General features: G+C 39.7%; 1 protein-coding gene across 2 annotated transcripts in view; it reads right to left on the bottom strand.

Moving 5' to 3' along the window:
• Positions 1-3,864: 3,864 nt before the first annotated feature.
• Positions 3,865-20,140, bottom strand: part of PPP2R2A (protein phosphatase 2 regulatory subunit Balpha) — a 100,909-nt gene continuing 84,633 nt past the window's right edge. For both annotated transcript variants that reach the window (XM_027839940.1, XM_027839939.1), the window contains exons 5-10: positions 17,117-17,229; positions 14,141-14,318; positions 13,523-13,687; positions 11,833-12,002; positions 9,448-9,539; positions 3,865-4,870 (exon numbers count right to left, since the gene is read on the bottom strand). In XM_027839940.1, the coding sequence (XP_027695741.1) occupies positions 4,591-4,870; positions 9,448-9,539; positions 11,833-12,002; positions 13,523-13,687; positions 14,141-14,318; positions 17,117-17,229 (998 nt within the window). In that variant the 3' untranslated portion in view covers positions 3,865-4,590. The remainder of the gene's footprint in view (positions 4,871-9,447; positions 9,540-11,832; positions 12,003-13,522; positions 13,688-14,140; positions 14,319-17,116; positions 17,230-20,140) is intronic.

Genomic DNA, 20,140 nt, shown 5'->3' with positions numbered 1-20,140 from the left:
CTTACAGGTTGGGTTTTGGGAAAGGGCCAGCTGGAAGCCCTCTTCTGGATTCCAATGGGATGTCTTGCCAGCCAGTCACTCTCCATGGTGGCCACTACAGGCTGTGAAGGTCTTGTCCACTAGGAGCTCCCCAAGCCATATAGATGGTGCTTCATTAACCACCTATGGGCAAAGAATACATTTTAAATGACAAAAAAAGGGAACATGAAATTTAAACTTCCATTGGCACTGATGGATGTACAATAAAGAAATGCTTTCTAAACACAAAGATAGGTTTTTCCTTTTCTCCTACGTGTAATTTCCAGTGTCTCTTACGTGGGTGATTTTAGGTCCAAGAAAATGTTTCACTGCCCCCTAGTGGGGGGATGCTCCAAGAATAAATAATTCTGTGTGTAGGCAGGCAGTTCAGGGTTTAGAAATGAATTACTCAAATTACATTAGGAAACATCCAAACTGCAACAGAAAAATACGCTAGAAACAAAAACAACATAGCCATATTGTCCTTGCCCTATTTACAGTCTGCAAAAGACTAGTCATTCAGCTTCCCTTGGTAGCTCCAGTATTTAGAGCTGGAAGGGCCTTCCTCATGTTACAGAGAACTGAGACCCAGAGGGTGACTGAGCCTCTCCAGGTCACACAAGTAGTAGCGGGTAAGATTTTAATCAGGTCTGACTCTAAATCCAGTATTCCTTCCGCAGTACCAGACCATCACTTCTTTTTGTTATCAATTGTCCAACAACCTGACAAATTTTCAAAGCAGACCTAGGGAATAAAGCAATGAACACACTCTCCACACTACTTCCAGTCAAATCACACCATTATTTACCAAAATGGGCAACAGTGAAAGCCCTTCTGGACAGCTTTTAACATATTTCTAGGCAGTTAATTGTAAGACGCAAAAGTAGTTTAAATTCTGCTCCACCACTAATGCAGGATCACAACCTGATAGTAATGGGCCTTTAGGAAACATCCATTTGACTCAGGTTACAAGCTGGCTCACATTTGTAAACAATCTTTTCGAGCAAGGCCACTCAATGCACTGCCATGTTCTAGTATCTCTGGCCTCTCAAGATGTCCCCAAACTCATTTGGTCACCTCACTGTATACAAAAGTAGGCAGGGAATAAAGATATGCTGAAACAGTTATACAGGCTACTCTGGAAAATATGGATATTGAAATTTGGTTAAACTAATTTATTTCAAACAGCAGCATGTATCCATGCATAAAGTATTTTTGAGTGAGCAACACACATAAGATCTTTCTGGAAAGTTATATGTAAATAAAATCTTGTTTTTAAACTCTCCAGAAAAACTCACTTATTAGCAGAGTCTTACAGTGAATCATAAATTACTCTTAATTACTGAACATCTAACACATAACCTGGAATCTTCTGCAATCTTTTTTTTCAACCTAACTAGCCAGAATTCATGTAAAGCTAGGTTTTAACCACCTGCCTTCTCTAATTTTTGTAACTGATTTGCCACTTCAAATTGACAGGTCTGGGTCACTTAGCTATTTCAATTAAATGTAAATATCATTTAATTAAGGCAGCCCATACACATGTATTTCTGATGTGGGCCCACTAACAAATTCTGAATTCCCCTTACCCTGTCTTTCATGTTTAGGCTTGTAAGGCAAGTATGCCTACAATGTCATCACTAAGTTTATTTTTAAAAAGCAAACTTCAAAACCCCATTCTACCAAGACACACACGCACACACACGAGGCACAGCCTGTTCTTATATGGAGGTGGAAAACAGACAGGATGCTCTTTGGACTCCAAGGGGGAGATTTCTTGCATTAACTGTTTGAAAAGCTTACCAGAAAACCAATGTTAAGAAGTATCATCAACAGGCTGGTTCTATTCAGAAGCCGGCAAATTACATGTGTGTAAGCATGGATGTATATGTGTATGCATTAGATTTAGATAGATATATTTATATTTGTGTAAATATGGAAAATATCCATTCTTCCTGCCAAGCCAAGGAAATATCATAAAGGGTAAGTAAATGCAAGTCAAGTTTCCCCACCCCAACTCCCAAATAGTTTTTAAGGTGGGGACAGAAAGTAGTAGAATCAATTAGTGGTTAGAGAATGGGAGATACAAAGCAACTTGACAAGACTGTTTATTCTATGTATCACTTTTATTAATAAAAATATTAATCATGACCATATAAAATGAATGGCTGGGTTTATAATTTGTAACACCAATGAAATAAAAAATGAGTTTGTGAGAATACTGTTACAATGATTAGTCAATAGCAGTCCCTGATGGAGGAATATGATCAGATGTGGTTCAGTGAATCCGAGAATCTCTAACCCATAGGGTCATGACAGAATTTCACCACAGCTAATGACCAATCAAAAGAAAATTCCAAAGAGCTATTGAGGGGGCTTGTCTTAAGACATGCACCCGAGATTAAGAAAACCATCAGCCTTGCATAAAAATCTGGAAAGCTGCCCATTCAGCTTGAGCTTAAAAGGTCCCTGATTAATGCCTGTAACATGATGGGGCAGACCCCAGCTTCCAATTCAAGTCTGAGAAGTAAATAACCTATTGAAGTTACTAATGTACCTAAGATATTCAATTACATTAGTCAAAAGTGCCCCTACCATCTCAAGATTCTAATTATTAGAAAGAAATTCAGTTTTTAAAAATACAAATGCAGAATTCTTAAGTTCAAAGATACAGGAGCATTAAATGTTACATCAAAGTTATTTGTGCGTGCTCACAATCAGGCATGTAAAATTTACAAGACATTATATTTTAATAAAAATGTAGGGGAATTAAATTAAGGTGGAATGTTAAATAGGCAACTGTTTATAATCAAATCTTCATAATTGAAAGATTAAAAAAATAAAATGATGAGTTATGGATACATATAGAAGCACTTACAATTCTCTCTACAAGTCAAGGTCAAGAGTTATACTCCTCTCAACCAAAACATACCAAATTTTCTACCAATTTAAATGCCCCCCCCAATTATGTAGTTAAAATATAAAGTCCATTTTTCTTAATTAAAGCTTCTGGCATACCGGAGACGTTATGTTCTACACACTAATAACAAAAAGCAAAAGGCGGCACTGTTCATCTTTGGATAAATTATTTGCTTATGAAAATCTGTCATCTACTGACAACCACCAATAATTATTTTATGGGGTTCCAAGACTTCGTGAAGCACTTCCTGATAATTTTTACCTTTTAAAGTCTGTCTCTAATTGCAATAGCTTTGGAAAGCCAAAGGAAAACTTGAGAAATATTCATGGTAAACTACATCTTCATTCATTACTGATAGCAATAAAATACAAGAGAAAATACCAGGTATATTCGATGCAGTGTAAATTTTCTTATCTATATAAAAATCACTTGATATTTCATACTACATTATATGGCTGAACAACAAGGAAATTTTAACAATATTTTTAAAGGTGAACACTGTCAGTGACTTTCTATTTGTTAGCAAGGCATTAAATAAAATTAGGATGAGATTATTTGATGTACAAAGTCCCATAAAATGGATTGAAGTTCCATAAATCTGATTCCCAGATATAATAGTAGGACTTTGAGAAGAGATAAAGGGCTATATATGTGTGCCCATTATCTTTTCTATCTATGGCAAAATCTACTAGCATTTTGAGGTTTGTGAAATGAGGATGATCAGTTTCTTCAAAGCATTTTTCTAAAGGACTGGTAACTCCTTCCATATATGTAAAAAACACTGGTTAAAGTAATTAGCACAAAAGAGGGAAAAACATTCAGGAAAATGACCACTTTTATCTCAATGTATCTACTGTAAAACATAAAATATTGGTATAAAGAGGTAGATTACAAAGAAAAAAACCAGATTCTCCATTCTTTGTCACTTTTATTCAGTAGTTTTTTGTGTTTTTTTTTTTTTTCTCTCTCTCTTATTTTGTTTTTGGTGCCAGACACGGCAAGGAGTGATTACAGTCCAACTGTCATTAAAACATTTGTTCGCAACATAAACCCCCTTTACCATTGACCCCAAACTGACCCATTTCATGTGCTTTATTTCTTTTTCTTTCTTTTTGAATACACCACCACCAGGGCTGGGTGGAGGGGAAGTGGGTAAGAGAGGTGATGGGGAGGAGTCCAGGAGGCCAGAGGAGGAGGAATGCTACAAGCCACAGTAAGAATGAGCTGTATTTAATAAAAAAGGGCCACAAATGATACAGTAATGAGGTTACACAATTAAATCCCATAGCATGACTGAAGGCTTTCACTGTGTTTGACGTCATCACAATGGAAGGCATAAAAAGTGGAGTAAACCAATGTTGATACAGTCCAATCTAGTCCATTAGGCAAGATGGTGCAAGTAGTCATTTAAATTAAAAGTGCCCTACCCTTACCTAAATGGCTAGCAGACATGGAGAACATCACAGTGAATCATCAACAGCGCTTTCTCCATGTAGCTATAAAAATGTGTTGTCACATGGCACATTTTTAAACACTGGAAAGGGGTGCCACAATGGACCTCTCTTTCTCTCGCTCTCTCTTTTACAGGTACAAATGCTAGATTCAACTATCTCAACTATGCAAGAAATGGACTCCTGCTAGGAATGCCAACCCTAATTCACTTTGTCTTGAAATATATACAGGTTGTTTGTAGTAGCTACAGCAATGATATTTTCCTTGGGGTGCCAAGCTGTGTGAAGGATTTTCTTGTTGAAGTCTAGGCTGTCGACACTTATTTCATCTTTCTTTCGTTTGCCACTTGCACAGACTTTACGTGGCTTCAAAACAGTGCGTGGCTTATTGTTTTCCCGGGATGCTTCCAGGGTGATATCTCGTTTTGTATTTCTATCAAACATTCTGAAGAAATTATTGTAAGATCCCGTCATGACAACACTAGAAAACCAAAAAGAAAAAAAAAGTCAGTTATTCAATATAAATAAATATTCAATATAAAAATGATTTTCTAGCCGGAAACTGGGGGTGGGGGGGTAGAAAGACACGGATCCAACCTGCACTCTAACATTTGTCATCTAGCTGCCAACACTCTACCCCCACCCCAATTCATCATGGCCAACATGGAGATGACCCAAATTTGGCTAAGATGGTCTTTGGAGCACGTGTGCGAGGCGCGCGCACACACCCACACACAGCCACACACACGAACGCATGCACACGGTGTTACTGAGTCCACTGATAAATGAAAAATTTGATAAATTTTCCATCACTCTTGCTCCTGTAGCATGACCTTCAAGAACAGGGTTGCCTCCAGGCCACAAGGATGCATTTTAGGACACTAGGGAAATAATCATTCTTCATCATCATCACACAGTCTTTACTAAGTTTCTCCTTGGACAGAAGGCTGAATTGGAATTATGTGTATTGTAGCTATATTATTCCAAATGGCCATGTTTGGTGGTGACAATAGGAGTGTTTCTCAAAGGCATTCAGGTATGCCCCACAAAAATCAATCAACAAGCCTCTTTTAAGTACCAACTATGTGCCAGGCCAAAATAAGGCCATCCTGACCCAAGGAGCTTACATTCTCCTTGAGAAAGAGCATTGACCCCCAAGTACATCTAAAATAAATATCAACTAAGTATGGTAATTTCACGGTAGGGGAGGCACTAAGCAAGCTGAAGAATTGGGAGAGGTAGACAATGACATTTAAGAGCTGTGTTTAGGAAAGGAGCTAGCAATTCTACACAGCAGAAGTGAGTGTTCCAGTCATAGGGGACAATCTGTGCAAAGGCATGGACACGATGATGATCTTAAATAATGTGTATCCAAAACTGAACTGATTCTCCTTTCCCCAACACCCTCTGGTGACTCCTCATGAGCTTTTACCCCCCCCACCCACCCAAATGCACTGCCAGGTCCTGTCCATTTTTACCACTACAAAATCCCATATGGCCAACATTGCCAATGCAGGCTCCCAGAATGTTGCCAACAGCCTCACCCCACTCAAGTCCATCTTTCACTGAGCCACCAAAGTGATATTGCTAAAGTACAGGCCCAATCACGTCAGTTCCCTCCTACTACTCAGTAAACTCCAGTGTCTCTCTATTACCTCCACGACTTAAGAGTTCCACTTCCGGGAGCCAAGATGGCAGAGTAAGAAGTAAGTTGCTCTCACTGTCCCTTATTAACCTCTGAAAGCCCAGAAAATATCACCCCAGGAAAAACCCTGGAACAGCTGAACCAGCAGAAAGACGGGGTGTAGCAGTCCAGTAGCCCAGGTAGCTTGGGGGATTAACAGGAAAGGCCCCTCCTGCCCTGGAGGAGGGGAAGTGGTACAGAACAGAAGGCATCCCAGCAAGCTAGTGGAAGCCCCACCTCAGCAGACTAGGGAGAGATCCTGAACCCCAGCAGGCAAACACCAACACCAGGACCCCAGAGAGCCTCAGTACAGGGAGCAGAACCAGAAGACACCAACTCAAAAGACCACCATGTGCCTCGGCATTCCATGGCAACTTATTATTCTCCATGAGCAAATGTGACACTCTGTTTGGCATTCAAAATCTTTCATAAGCTAGCCCTCCCTTCCTCTCCAGCCTTCTTACACCTTACAATTCCCCCTATCTCCCCACGAACCCTTCAATCCAGTGACAGTGGTGTCCTTGTGGTTCCTCAAACAGGACACTTTATCTCCTGCCTCCCTGCCTTTTCACTAGCTCTGCCCCATGTCTGGAATGCTCTCCCTCATCTTCACCCTCTGGTTTCCTTCAAGTCGCAGCTAAAATCCCACCTTCTGCACGCAGCCTTGGCTGATTACCTTTAATTCCAGTGCCTTCCCTCTGCTGGTTATTACCATTTAACTTGTATCTAGCTTGTTTGAACATAGTTGTTTTCATATTCTCTCCCACTAACCATGAGCTACTTGAGAGCAGAGACCATTACTTTGTTTTCATTTTTTGCCTTTCTTTGAATTCCTAGCACTCAGCACAATGCTTGGAACAGAGAGGCACTTAATGAACATCTACTGACAAGATGGAATGTTTAAGGTAAAGACACAGCAAGAAGGCCACTTTGTCTGAACTACAGAATAAGTAATGAGAAACAATGTATAATAAACCTAAAAAAACTAAGTTGTAGCTAAGCTGTGAAGAGCTTTACAAGTGAAACAAATTGGTGGAGGGAATGAGGGAAGGCAGATCACTTGTGCACAACTAGGAGTCCTATGAAGTTGGTGGATTATTTTGGAAAGCTGTTTGGAACTACTCCCCTCTCGCCCCCAGCACAAAACTATGCATCTCCTTTGACCTAGAGAAACCACTTCTAGGTACATATCCTGAAGAGATCAAAGACAAAGAGAAAGGATCAATGAAGAAAAATCTTTAAAGCAACATTTTTTGTTACTTCAAAGAATTGGAAAGTAAGAGGTGGTCACCAATTGAATAATGGCTGAACAAATTATTGTGTATGAATGGAATCCTAAGAAATGATGAGGACAGATTCTGAGAAACCTGGGAAGACTTGTATGAAGTAATGCAGGGTGAAATGACCAGAACCAAGAGAATAATTTATACAACCGCTATACTGTGAAGAGAATTTTCAAGGACTTATGACCAGCCATAATCCCACAGAATCAATACTGAAGCACACTTTCTACCTCTTTTCCAGAGAGGTGATCAACTAAAGATGCGGAATAAAACAGACACTTTCAAATACGGCCAATGCGTGGATATTGTGGGTCACATCACTGGAAAGAAGAGAACAGATTCGAGACAGTGTTTTCCATGTTGAATATGTGTGAAAAGTTCATTGTAAAGGAGGTGTGGGAAATACTTTGTTCCCTATCTAGAATTAATAATTAAAGGGGGGGCGGGGGAGAACAAGGGCCCCATAAACAGGAGCGAAGAGTAATTTAATTACAATGTTTCTGAGTGACTTTTCTTTCAAAAGAGAATGAGCAGCAAAAACGGAAAACTCTTAGATGATAAAAACAAGTAAAAGCCATCCTGGGAAAAGCCAGTGCCAGTTCATGAAGACTGAGGAGGCCAGGTAGGGTGGCAGAAGCAGCTCCGTCCTCACTCACTGGCTGTGAACTGCCCCTTCCCACTAGCTGGCCAGTCCTGGGAGAAGCCTCAGTCCCCTGCCCTGGAAGATGAGAATAATGCCTCCAGTTCTTTGACTTCCCAGAGCTGCTTGGGGACCCAGTCAGACAGCAATCCTGCAGTAACCGAAGTGTCAGCACAAGGATGGGGCAGGGAGCAGCAAAATTCTACAATCTCATAAATCTTGTGAAAATATTTGAAGCAGAACCCTCTCTAAGTCAACATGGCCTCCCAAGAGCAAAAGTGCTGAAGACTTTTTTTGGGGGGGGGGGGGGAAGAAGAGGGATGAAATCGGGGTTAAGTGACCTGCCCAGCATCACACAGCTAGTAAGTATCAAGTGTATGAAGCTGGAGTTGAGCCCAAGTCCTCCTGACTCCAGGGCCAGTGCTCTATTCACTGCACCACCTAGCTGCCCCCCTCTCCTTTTTCTTTCTTTCTTTCTTTCTTTTTTTTTTTTTGGCTGAAGACTCTCACAGTCCTCTTGTAGTTAGCTACAAGGCACTGATGCCACCTTTCTCTTCCTTGCACTGAGTTAATGAGGCACCATTCTACTTAATGCTGACTGAGCACTGAAACCTACTGGAAAACAAGAAATTCTTGAGAAGTGACCTTTTCATGGTCACAGGTTGGAAAAAAGAATTCTGGGGAGGACGGTTCACTTCAGTGTTGTCAGGTTATTTTCTAGAGCTGGGAGGATAACCAAAGAGGTTCGCAGCTGACTGTGGCACTGCAGACTCCCCCACCCCACCCCACCCCCCAAGTCCTGCACGCCTAGCATGCTTACACAGCACGGTTTCTAATTTTTGTTAGGTGCTCACCAACCTTTCAAGGACCACGTGGCAGCTATGATTACAAATTTACTACAGGAACTTGAATGGTCTCAAAATAAGCTCTTCCTCTAGTAAACAAGTCAAAAGGAATGGATAATTACTGAAATAAAAGTACAATTTTGTTCTAGTTCAAAGTGGCCACAATTTAATCCACATATTTATGATAACATGGCATGTAAAGGACGAGTGGTGGTGGTGGTGGTGGTTGTTTTTTTTTAACTGATAATTCCAAACTTACATACCTAAGATACTTTATTCTACTATTTGTGTTGAAGGGCACAAATGAGATACTTGGTGGGATCTTAGAATGAGAAAGGAAAGGAATGTGGAAAGGGTTTTTAAACAATGGCCATCCGTGTAAAGCAGCCCTGGGTAGTTGTCATCCAGGCCGTGAACATTTCAGAATTCATTGAACAACAGAGACGCCAGCCCCCTGTTAACGTAAATTAAACACTCAAGGTCAATCTTAACATCCAAACAAATGAGTCCACCTAATGTTACAAATATCAAAACCTTAATACATACAGTGTGTACCTCCCACAAACTGACCAGTTTTATGGACCATTCTTATTAAAGCCAAATTACCTGTCTGATCCATTCCAACAACACTCAAATTTGTCAAAAATGCAGTCATTCTCATACAGCGAGCAAAGTTTACTTCTGAGGTATTCATGCACCTGGAAGGGAGTGACAGAGGAAGAGCAAAACAGTTACATACAAATCGATACGTTACAGCTTACTTGTAGAAGTCGAGAAAGTCATTGAAGTTTATACCTTTAACAGGAAGATCCAGAAACTTTTCTAGGACAATAGTCCAGCATTACACTTATGACCCACCGCTCCCCCTCAAATAAAGTTTCTTATCACTGGAGGAAGAGACAACATTCAATCCAGCTTTGACACCCCACACTAAAGAATGTTGTGGTAATGACAGCAGCACTACCATCCCTCTCTGCTTCTTGTGCACACTGGGAAAGGGGGTGGGAGGCTGTTCTCTTAACATGGTGATAGCTATATTTTCATCTAATTGGTTTCCTCTGTTATTTTATCTTATACATTTAAAAACATGATTCATTAGACAAAAAAGTTAAAGAACCCTGACCTAATTTAAAAATAAAATTCATATTCCAAGGGTTCATTATTATTTTACTATACATCTCTGAAATTAATATTAACTATAAATAAAGAAGCTTTTATTTTTCCAATTTGCAAAGAAAAGTTCCAAGATAGGATCAGAAGTTGGCTGTTATACAAACCCACTGACAAGATCACGCTGCTTTATACAAAAACAAAAATAAGGAAACAACAAAGAACCTTTTCCCCAATAAGTTACTAATACCCTAAAATCCTCTACAGCTTTCCATTATACACAGATTTATTCTGCTTTATGGGTAAAATCAAAATGATCTGCCTGTTTTACTGAAAGACAGATCTTGAAAGAAAGACTGGAAGAACAGAATGGGCACTTCTGAAATTCCTAAATGTAGATTACCCAGGAGCTGTGCTGGAACGAGATGATTCAGTCTACATGTGCATGTATCTCATAGTCAGTAAAATTCACTAACCTTATCAACAGACAATCTAATTATTAATCAGATAAAATGAGACTCATTTGGGGGCCTGAATTATTCCATTCAGGTTACGTTTCCATAGTACAAAAGAAGATAATTTATAATTTTATCAATATAAACAATGAAGACTTTCCTCAGATATGTGAAATTTCAGACACTCGTAGCCAGGACACTCAACCCAAGAGCATGGTACCATTTATGAATTCTTCACCGCTCACGCAGTGTTCTCTGCCCTGGAGGCCTGACCAAGGTCAATGGAGGCCTTTGTTTGATAACTCCTCTGGAGCCATTAAAGTTAGGTAGGGCTTCTCTCAGAGGTTCTATATAAATGGTGGCAGCCAAGTAAAAAGAGGAGAATCTATGACAAACTGAAATATTTAAAAAATATGCTATGGGCACTGATCCTGGCCTCTGGGTTTAAAAGCCAGAGGGTCAAATGTAAGCCTGCCAAAGTCCAGCTGAATCGCTATACATTATATTAATAAGGGTTGAGGCCTGTTCCTGTTTCTTCACAGCCTCCTAGGACATCTCACCCAGGACACCCTACCTGTCACTCTCCCTCACCTCAGACCCAGTGGTAGCTCCACTTTGCATCTGCTGGCCTACCTATTTTCAACTCTACTAATATCCCTCTCAGGATAAACTCATGACCTCTAATCTTACCACCCTCCTGCTAACTCCATCTAAGACTGACACACCTTCCTCTCCCCTTTGATTGGAGGACTGCAGGGTGGAGCACCAAACTCCTCCCCAATGCCTTCCTTTACAGAGGGCAGAGAGTGGCTGCTCAGCTCACCCCACTCTGAATCAACTGCCCTGCCTGGTTTCAATTGCATGGAACAAGATGGCCCAGTGCTGGGTACTTCTGGTCTGTCCCTCACCCCCTTTTCTGCCTCTTTTTGTATGTTAAAAACTACCTGAGAGCAGGGACTGTCTTTCCTTTTATTAATTGTATCCCTCAAGATTAGTGCAGTGCCTAGCACATATAGCAGGAACTAGACAAATGTTAATTGAACCCTGAGTATTTACAGGCTCCTCTGGTCCACCAACCCCCCACGATCACACCCCCACCCCTGGCCTACCATTACTTATATCAGCTAAAAGAGGCAGCTAATATTGACTGTGTGACCTAGCAGATGACTATAATAAAATGTACCAAAAACATAAAAAATATAAAATGCAATATAAATGTAATATAAAATAAATAAAATGCACCAAAAACATAAAAAAGTACCAAAGACAGCAGGCTTCTATGGCAGTACATGAAAATTCAATGCAAACCTAGCCCTGGCCGCCTCGTCAAGAACACATGACACAACTATACTCAGAATAAAACCCTACTCTACAGACACACAGAGGTACATATGTACGTTCAAAGATTTTAAAAAACCGTAAATACCTGGTAGGTTTCCACAGGTCTGTTTTCCATGTTTAAATCCCAGATTTTTACTGACAGGTAATCTCTAGTCATCATATATCGACCACTATGGCTGAATTTTACATCAGAAATGGAGGAAATGATTTCAGAGAAAAAGGACCTGTTACTGGGATCTTCGGGTTCCTCAAACACTTAAAAAACAAAACAAACAGAAAAGGGCAAGATACAGAAAATTCAGATGGAGAAAACATCACAACAACTGCTCATCAATATGGACACAAAAAGAAGAGTGTGTCAGTAAGTGTCCAGACTGAAACGTGCCTACCATCCCAAAGCTCCTCCTCCCCCAGAAGCCTGAAGCTGTCTACCTGACTGCGTGAACACTCGGGGCAGAGTTCTGTGCGAACCTGGAAGGAGCCAGATGGCGTCTGCGGTCCCTTCCAGCTCTCCAAGTCATTCCCTGAGTTTCACCAATATGGTGGCTCTGCTTTCTTAGCACCAAGTGAATAAATTTGTGACATTTTGTAGTAAATATAATACATCCAAGTGGTAAACAGTTATAAAAAGTGGTTCAGTCCAACAATTTTTTAAGACAAATTAGGTGAATGTGCATATGCTTCAACAAATAAAAAGTCACAAATGAAAGAGATCTCTCTCCCATCCTAAGCTTAAAAAGAAACATAAAATCAGATGGACTGTTACGTGCCCTCAGAGATCATGAAACCCAACTTTCTCACATTCAAAAACAGGGCAGAAGCCCAGAGAGCTGTAGGCCTAGGCTAAAGCCACCCAGAGCCGCTACTAGAGTGCAAGGCCCTAACTTGTGGAACAATGCGTTGGCCCTAATATCAGGCTCACTTAGCAAAGTATCTTCTTCTAGTGCAGCAGCCATGAGGACCTCTTGCATCCTGATGCCCTTCCTATCAAAGGAAATGACACCATAGTATGGATCAATGAAAATTGAGCTTATCCTGCTTAAAGCTTAATTTCACGTGGTGGTCCAATGCTGTAATTACAAAATAAAGTGCCATGTCCTTTGCATTTTCATATAATGAAATATGGATTATCAATAACCACCTGAAAAACTATTCAAGATTAGCAGTCATCAGAGAAATGCATATTAAAACAATCCCACACTTTTCAAGCTAAAAAGATTCTGAACAATGGGCCGACATACTGAAAAGACTTGGGCAAAATATGGGACTGTGATTTGGTTCAACCACCTGGGAGAATCACTTTTTATTATATAATAAAAGTTAACTAACTTCTTCACACCCACTGAGCCAGAGATTCCACTCCTGAAACTACGTCCCAAGGAGCCTGACAGTAATAAAAACAAAATTTTCAGGAGTATTATTAATGACAACAAAAAACTAGAAACAAAATATATGCCCAACCATTAAGGAAGGGCTGAAAACACGACAAATAGGAAGAGTTCAAGTCAAATCAACAAGCATGTACTAAATGTCTACTATGAGCCAGTGGGCACCAAGATAAGGGCTGGAGAACTCAGAGAAACCTAGGAAGGTAAACGTTAAGTGATGTCGAGCGAAGACTGGAATGCCAACAGAACAATGCACAATGACTATGATCCATGTGGATCACGTCAAGAGACAAGAAACAAGACTCTGGTCAAATACTAAAGCCAACTTTAGTCCCATCTGGTGGGCCCATTGCCCCGAGGCTGTCTTTCAGCGACTCACTGACTCACATTTCGAATGCCGATCACAGAGGGCAGATGCCCTCATATCACACAGTCGAATCGTCCCTTTGCTGCTGCTGTAAACAAAGGTGTTACAGCTGTTGGGATGGAACTCGGCGGCCGTGATCACTTCCGTCAGCTCTTCCATGTTGGCAGGCTTGATATCTACGATATCTGGGTAGCATTGTATTAAAGAATTTCAACTTAACAATATGTAGTCTGAATTTTTCACTGAAGCACTTTTCTTAGCTACTTTATTTCTAAACTATAGTTAAAAACACAGGTTGTTTCTGCTTTCTTATCAACACAATTTTCAGTTCTTTGTGAGGCAGCACAAAAAAGCCAATAGAGGAAGAAAAAAACCCAGGTTTATTTACATGTAAAGTTTTAAAGGCAATCCCCTCCAGAGAGAGGGAAAGAAAGTGGGAGGGAGGGAGGGAGAAAGGGAGAGCAAGCATTTAAAACCCTTTTTTTCTTTGTAGAAGTCGGATACTTTTGTAGTCTTTGTAATAAGGAGCAGCCAGTAAGAAAAGGGTGACTACAACAATATTCAAGAGAATTAGGAAAAAGAAATAAATCTTCTATTACCATATGGTTTCCTATTAGAACCCAAACTGAAATGGATACTAAAACTTCTGTCCGTAATTTCAAGGTGCCAAAGGTTAATCCGCAAATCATCTGCAGATAAATATGTTTCATAATCACTATTGATAGAGATAGAGTTGATGTGATATGTATGAGCATTGGCAAATATTCTCCTTGGACTCGCCTCAACCATCAGATCCATGGGCCTAAATACTGGCACCTGTCAATTAGATAAGTGGAAAATATTAGCATTTATACAGGAAAAAACATTTCAGTACATCACAATAATCTTCTCTTTCCACTAGCCTTGTAATGAAGGCAAAACTAAAGTTATTTATTATTTACTGTTTTCTAAGCACTTGATATGTTTAGATTTAAAAGCAAGAGAAGAGGATTCAACAAAGACGAGAAATTTGGATAATTTAATCCACATTACTAATACTACAGAGACTATTGCTATAATTTACAGCCAGTTAGTTTTAAATCTGTTGCATGACAGAGCCATGATACCTTAACAAATATGTCTAGTCTAGATAAGTTAAATGGAGAAACAAACACAGGAGAGCCCCGAAAAGTCACTGATACTCACAGAGAATTGAGGGATCTCACAGTCCCCCAACCTTTCATTAGAAAAGAGGTGCTAACAGCTTCCAAGGGTGTGAGTAGGGGTTTGTCAAAATCACCTATGTCAGCTAAGAGGTACAGATCTGAGAGCAGAACCCAGTGCTCCTAACAAAAGAAAGTGCTACTGCCATTCTGTAGAGTAAAAAAGGACAACACTATCCATATTAACTTATAGCTTTTATACTGTACCAATCAAATTAAGGAAATACTTTATAGAACTAAGAAAAAAATAATAATTAAATTCATATGGAGGAAGAAAAAGTTTAAAATGTCAAGTGGAAATAAGGGGGCAATGTCACATCCCAAATCCTATTACAAAGCAATAATTATTCACATGCTTTGACAACAGATAAAAAAAAATTAGAAAAGTTGATCACTAGTAGAGGTCAGATAGGGCAGCTAGATGGTGCAGTGGGTAAAGCGCTGGTCCTGAAGTAAGGAAGACTCATCTTCATGAGTTCAAATACGGCTTCAGACACTTACTAGCTGTGCAACCTTGGGCAAGTCACTTAACCCTGTTTGCCTCAGTTTTCCCCATCTGTAAAATGAGCTGGAGAAGGAAATGGCAAACCACTCCACATCTTTACCAAGAAAATTCTAAATAGCATCTTGAAGACTCAGACACAACTGAAATGACTGAGCAACAAGAGATTAGAGAAGTAAAACTCCAAGTAAACCTATATAGTAGTCTAATCTTTGGTAAACCAGAAAGACAAAATACTGTGGATATTTTTATTCAAAAGAAAGTGCTGCATGGGGCAGCTAGGTGGCGCAGTGGATAGAGCTCCAGCCTTGGAGTCCGGAGGACCTGAGTTCAAATGTGATCTCAGACACATAACACTTACTAGCTGTGTGACCCTGGCCAAGTCACTTAACCCCAAGAAAAAAAAAGTGCTGCAAAAAAATTAGACAGCAATTTAGTAAAAAACGGGTTCAGACTAATCTCTTATACCACAAACCATAACACAACTCACACGTCCAAATTATTTAAATATAAAATGTCACCCCCCCCCCACACACGGATAAAGTAAAAATTCTTAAAACTGCACACAACAAAGATAAGGTAAAATAGATCACTTTCAATGAAAAAAAATTTAGCTTTATGTTTCTTCTACAGGGAGGCTGATGACAGCCTATGCTTCCCTACACTCCCCCCGCCCCCAAATATTTATACAAATGTTTCATTACAGTACCATTAACATTTCAAAAAAAAGTTAGGAAAAAAAAAACCCATGCCCAACAACTCAGGAATGTCCAAATAGTACCATAGGAATGCAACGAAAGACTACTGGGAATAAGAGTGAAGCATTCAAAGAAATCTAGGAAGACTTGTATGAATAAATTCCAATCAAAGAAAGCAGAGCCAAAACAATGATATATACAACTGCAATCATACAAATGAAAATAACAATTAAAAACACCACTCCTCAGTTAAAATACACTGGATATAGTTAGCAGTAACTTGTTAAAGTATACCCCCCTGCCTTCCTTTTAAGGAACAATAAATTACAAAGGGGAAATCCAATCTTTTGTTGTTTTGCTTAATTAGGGAATGTACTTCCGAGTGGTTTCTCTGAATTTATTTGGGTTTTTCTGTGTCAAAAACAAAACTTCAGAAATGGGAAGAAGATCTCTAACGGATGTCCAAAAGGCCTTTATTTTCCTACCCCTACCTGAGGGGAAAAAGGAGGAACAACAAAATCCCTCTAATACACAGTTAAGCAACATTAATCCCTGCATTGACCACATCTACAACCTGCTTCACATCCACCATCTTTATCTGGAGGAGGGCAGCACGTTTCATCAAGTGGTCCCTTTACAATCATTGCTGGTCACTGTTCCCAGGCTTCTTCGAACTTCTATCCCTTGAACATTTCTTAGGACACAATAGTAATCTATTACATTCATATACAATAATTTGTTCAGCCATTTCCCCAATTGATGGGCACTCCCTTATTTTCCAGTTCTATGCCACCACAAAACAAGTTGCTACAAATATTTTTGTACCTATGGGTTCTTTTCTTCTTTCTTTTATACCTTTGGGGTATATACATAGTAGTGTTATAACTGGGTCCAACAGTATGCACATTTTAGTGACTTTTGGGGTTAGAATCCTATACTGCTTTGCATACTAGCTGAACCAATTCACAGCTCCAACCAACACCACATCAAGGTGCCTGTTTCCACAAAGGCTCTCCGATGTTTGTCATTTGGGTGAACCTGATGTGGAAGAGGTAGAACCCAAGAGTGGCTGTTATGTGCATTTCTCTAATTATCAGAGATCTGGAATATTCCCCCCTCCCCTCATTTGTGGAGCTGTGAACACTCCAATCTTGAGAATCATTATCTGGCTGATAACTAAGATCTCTAATACACCCCCTAAAATTTACTTACCCGTAGTGTGGTAACTGTTGTAGGATCCCTATACCGACCATCTTCTTCCTTTAAGTTATATCCCTCTGGTCTTTTGTCCCTTTCAGATATTTTCCATAACTTTATTGTTTTATCTGGGAAGAAAACAAAAAAAAAATTACTTTCCTCATAAAACCAATTTTATGACCAAGAAGTGAAGACATTTTAAAATAAATGTCTGTGACACAGTATTTGGTGCCCTACCTATCAGCACTCCCATATCACTCCAAAACCACACAGGCTACTTAAAATAAATTTAAAATTATCAACCAGGGGAATAATTTGAAACACATTTAACTTAAATACATAAAAGTATATATATATACCCCTGCCCCGCCTTCCTCCCCAAGTCACTGATACAATAATCAACAGGTAATAGCGAGACATCTTCCTGACCTTCTCTTGGGAGCCAAGAATCCAAACCAGTTGGGCAGCACCCTCAGCAATCCTTGGGACAACTTAGCTGCTTACCTTAGACCAGTCACTTCAAGTCTGTCCTTTATTTGTTCTAATGCAATACAATTGGCAATAGGAGGACAAAAAAGTGCCTGGGCCAAGGGAATTACAGAATTTTAAAAGTTCCATCATACTTCAACATCCCTTGATCTTTCTCTAAATGCTTCACAGGGTATATCCAATGCACTAGAGGAGAAGGCTTTCTGCAGTTTTTTAAAACTCCACAATAGTCCTACTTTATTTTCTTCACAGGGGGTTTCTATCTTTTCTTGCACAATGTGATTAATATGGAAATATGTTTTGTATGACTGCACATGTAAAACGTATATAAAACTGCTTGCCTTCTCAATAGGAGGGAGAAAATTTGGAACTCAACATTAAAAAAAAAAGAACATTAAAAAGCTTTTACATGTAATTGGAAAAAATAAAATATTAAAAAAAATAAAAAGCACAATATTCCTAAGTGAACTATTTTTTAGTAAGAAAAATGTTTTTTTGACAATAATAAAAACTGTGTCCTTGCCCTGCTCACAATATACAGCTTTGATGATCCTTCACTGCTGCCTTTCAATTAACCTTATTAAAATTCAATTATCCTGATCTTTTGGAAATGATCCTATTCCTCCCCACATTATGAAAGTCAAAGGAGACCCGAAGTTGCCTAGCCCCCTGAGCAGCTCAGAGCCGAGGCCCCTAATGCAAGAGGGAACGTTTTTAGATAAAGACTCTGAGTCTGCAGAAGCATGCTGGTCAAAGCACCAGGCGGTTCAGCTGGGTTTTCACCCTGGTTCTATGACTAGCGCATTTCAAGGACCCCCTGGAGTTGGCATTCTATCAGTTTATTAGCAACTACTGTACAAAAATAAAGAATGGAAGACAAAAAAAAGAGGTTAAGCTGAATTTTAGAGATAGCATCTTTCTGACTACTTTTTCCAATTTTTCTAAATATATAAGGAAAAGACCTTGACTAGGTCTGAAGAGACATCCTATCCAAGGGACTCTCAAAAGTCTTCTCCAGCACCACAATTCAAAAGCATCGATTCTGTAGCACTCCGCTTTCCTTATAGTCCAACTCTCACAGTCATACATTGCTACTGGAAAACGCATAGCTTTGACTATAAGGACCTTTGTCTCTGCCTTTAGTCTGCTGTCCAGATTTGTCATAGCTTTCCTTCCAAGGAGCAAGCATCTTGAAATTAATTTCATGGCTGCAGCTGCCATCTGCAGTGATCTTTGAGCCTAAGAATATAAAATCTGACACTGCTTCCATTTGCCAGGAGGTGATGGGACAAGTTGCCAAGATCTTAGTTTTTTTAATGTTAAGTTTCAAACCAGCTTTTACATCCTCCTCTTTCACTTTCTGCTATGAGAGGGTATCATCTGCATATCTGAGATCGTTGATCCCAGCAACCTTAATTCTGGCTCTTGATTCATCCAGCCTGGCATTATGCATGAAGTACTCTGCACATAAATTAAATAAATAAGGTGATGATGTCCTACTCCTTTTCCAATCTTAAATCAAACGGTGGTTCCATATTTGGTTCTAACTGTTGCTTCTTGGCCTGCATCCAAGCTCCTCAGGAGACAAGTAAGCTGATATGGTGCTTCCATCTCTGAGGCCTTGCCACATTTTGCTGTGATGCACAGTCAAAGGCTTTAGCGCAGTCAATGAAGCAGAAGCAGATGTCTTTCTGGAACTCCCTTGCTTTGTCCATAATCCACCAAAAGTTGGCAATTTGGGCTCCAGCTCCTCTGCCATTTTGAAAACCAGCCTGTTCTTCCGGTAATTCTTAGTTCACATATTGCTGAAGTCTCACTTGCAGAATCTTAAGCATAACCTTGCTGGTGTGGGAAATGAGTGCAATCCCTAACCCATCTTACCCTTTTCTATACAATATGTAAATGGTAGACTCATTTATCTTTATCTATACAGTCAATGCTAACTCTGTATACGATGTCTGTATTTGTCTTAAGATTCATTCTGGAGAATTTACACCTGCAACTAGGAATGTTCAATCTATGTTAGGGGATGGACCAATTAACCTGAGTTAACGGCAGATATATCCCAAACCCAACTCTTAACCTCTTGTTCAAAATCAATTTTCTTTTTTTTTCTGTAAAGCTCTCCAAATTGCTGTGGCTTAGTTTCTCCACCTAGGCAGCTAGTGCACAGTGCAGAGTGCTGGGTCTGGAGTAGGGAAGGCCTAAGTTCAAGTTCAGCCTCAGAAACTTAATGGCAGTGGGACCCTGGGCAAGTCACTTAACCTCTGCCTCACATTCCTCAAGTCTAACAGCGCCTACCTCACAAGGTGGTTGTAAGAATCAAATGAGACAATTATAAAGCACTTGGCACAGTGTCTGGCACACAGTAAGTGCTAGATGAATGTCTATTATCTGAATATTATCAATGTTGTTATTGTTATTGTCATTGATTTCATCACCCTCATCCCAAAAGATCACTTTTGTGGATTTAGAATCAGAAGACTTGAGTACAACTTCGGGCTCTACTGCTAATTACCTGTGTGACCTTAAGTAACTTATTTATTCTCT

The sequence above is a fragment of the Vombatus ursinus genome, unplaced genomic scaffold, assembly GCF_900497805.2.
Source record: "Vombatus ursinus unplaced genomic scaffold, bare-nosed wombat genome assembly UNPS02014837.1, whole genome shotgun sequence".
In the NCBI taxonomy this organism is placed as follows: Eukaryota; Metazoa; Chordata; class Mammalia; order Diprotodontia; family Vombatidae; genus Vombatus; species Vombatus ursinus.
This window is presented reverse-complemented; position numbering and strand designations above follow the sequence as displayed.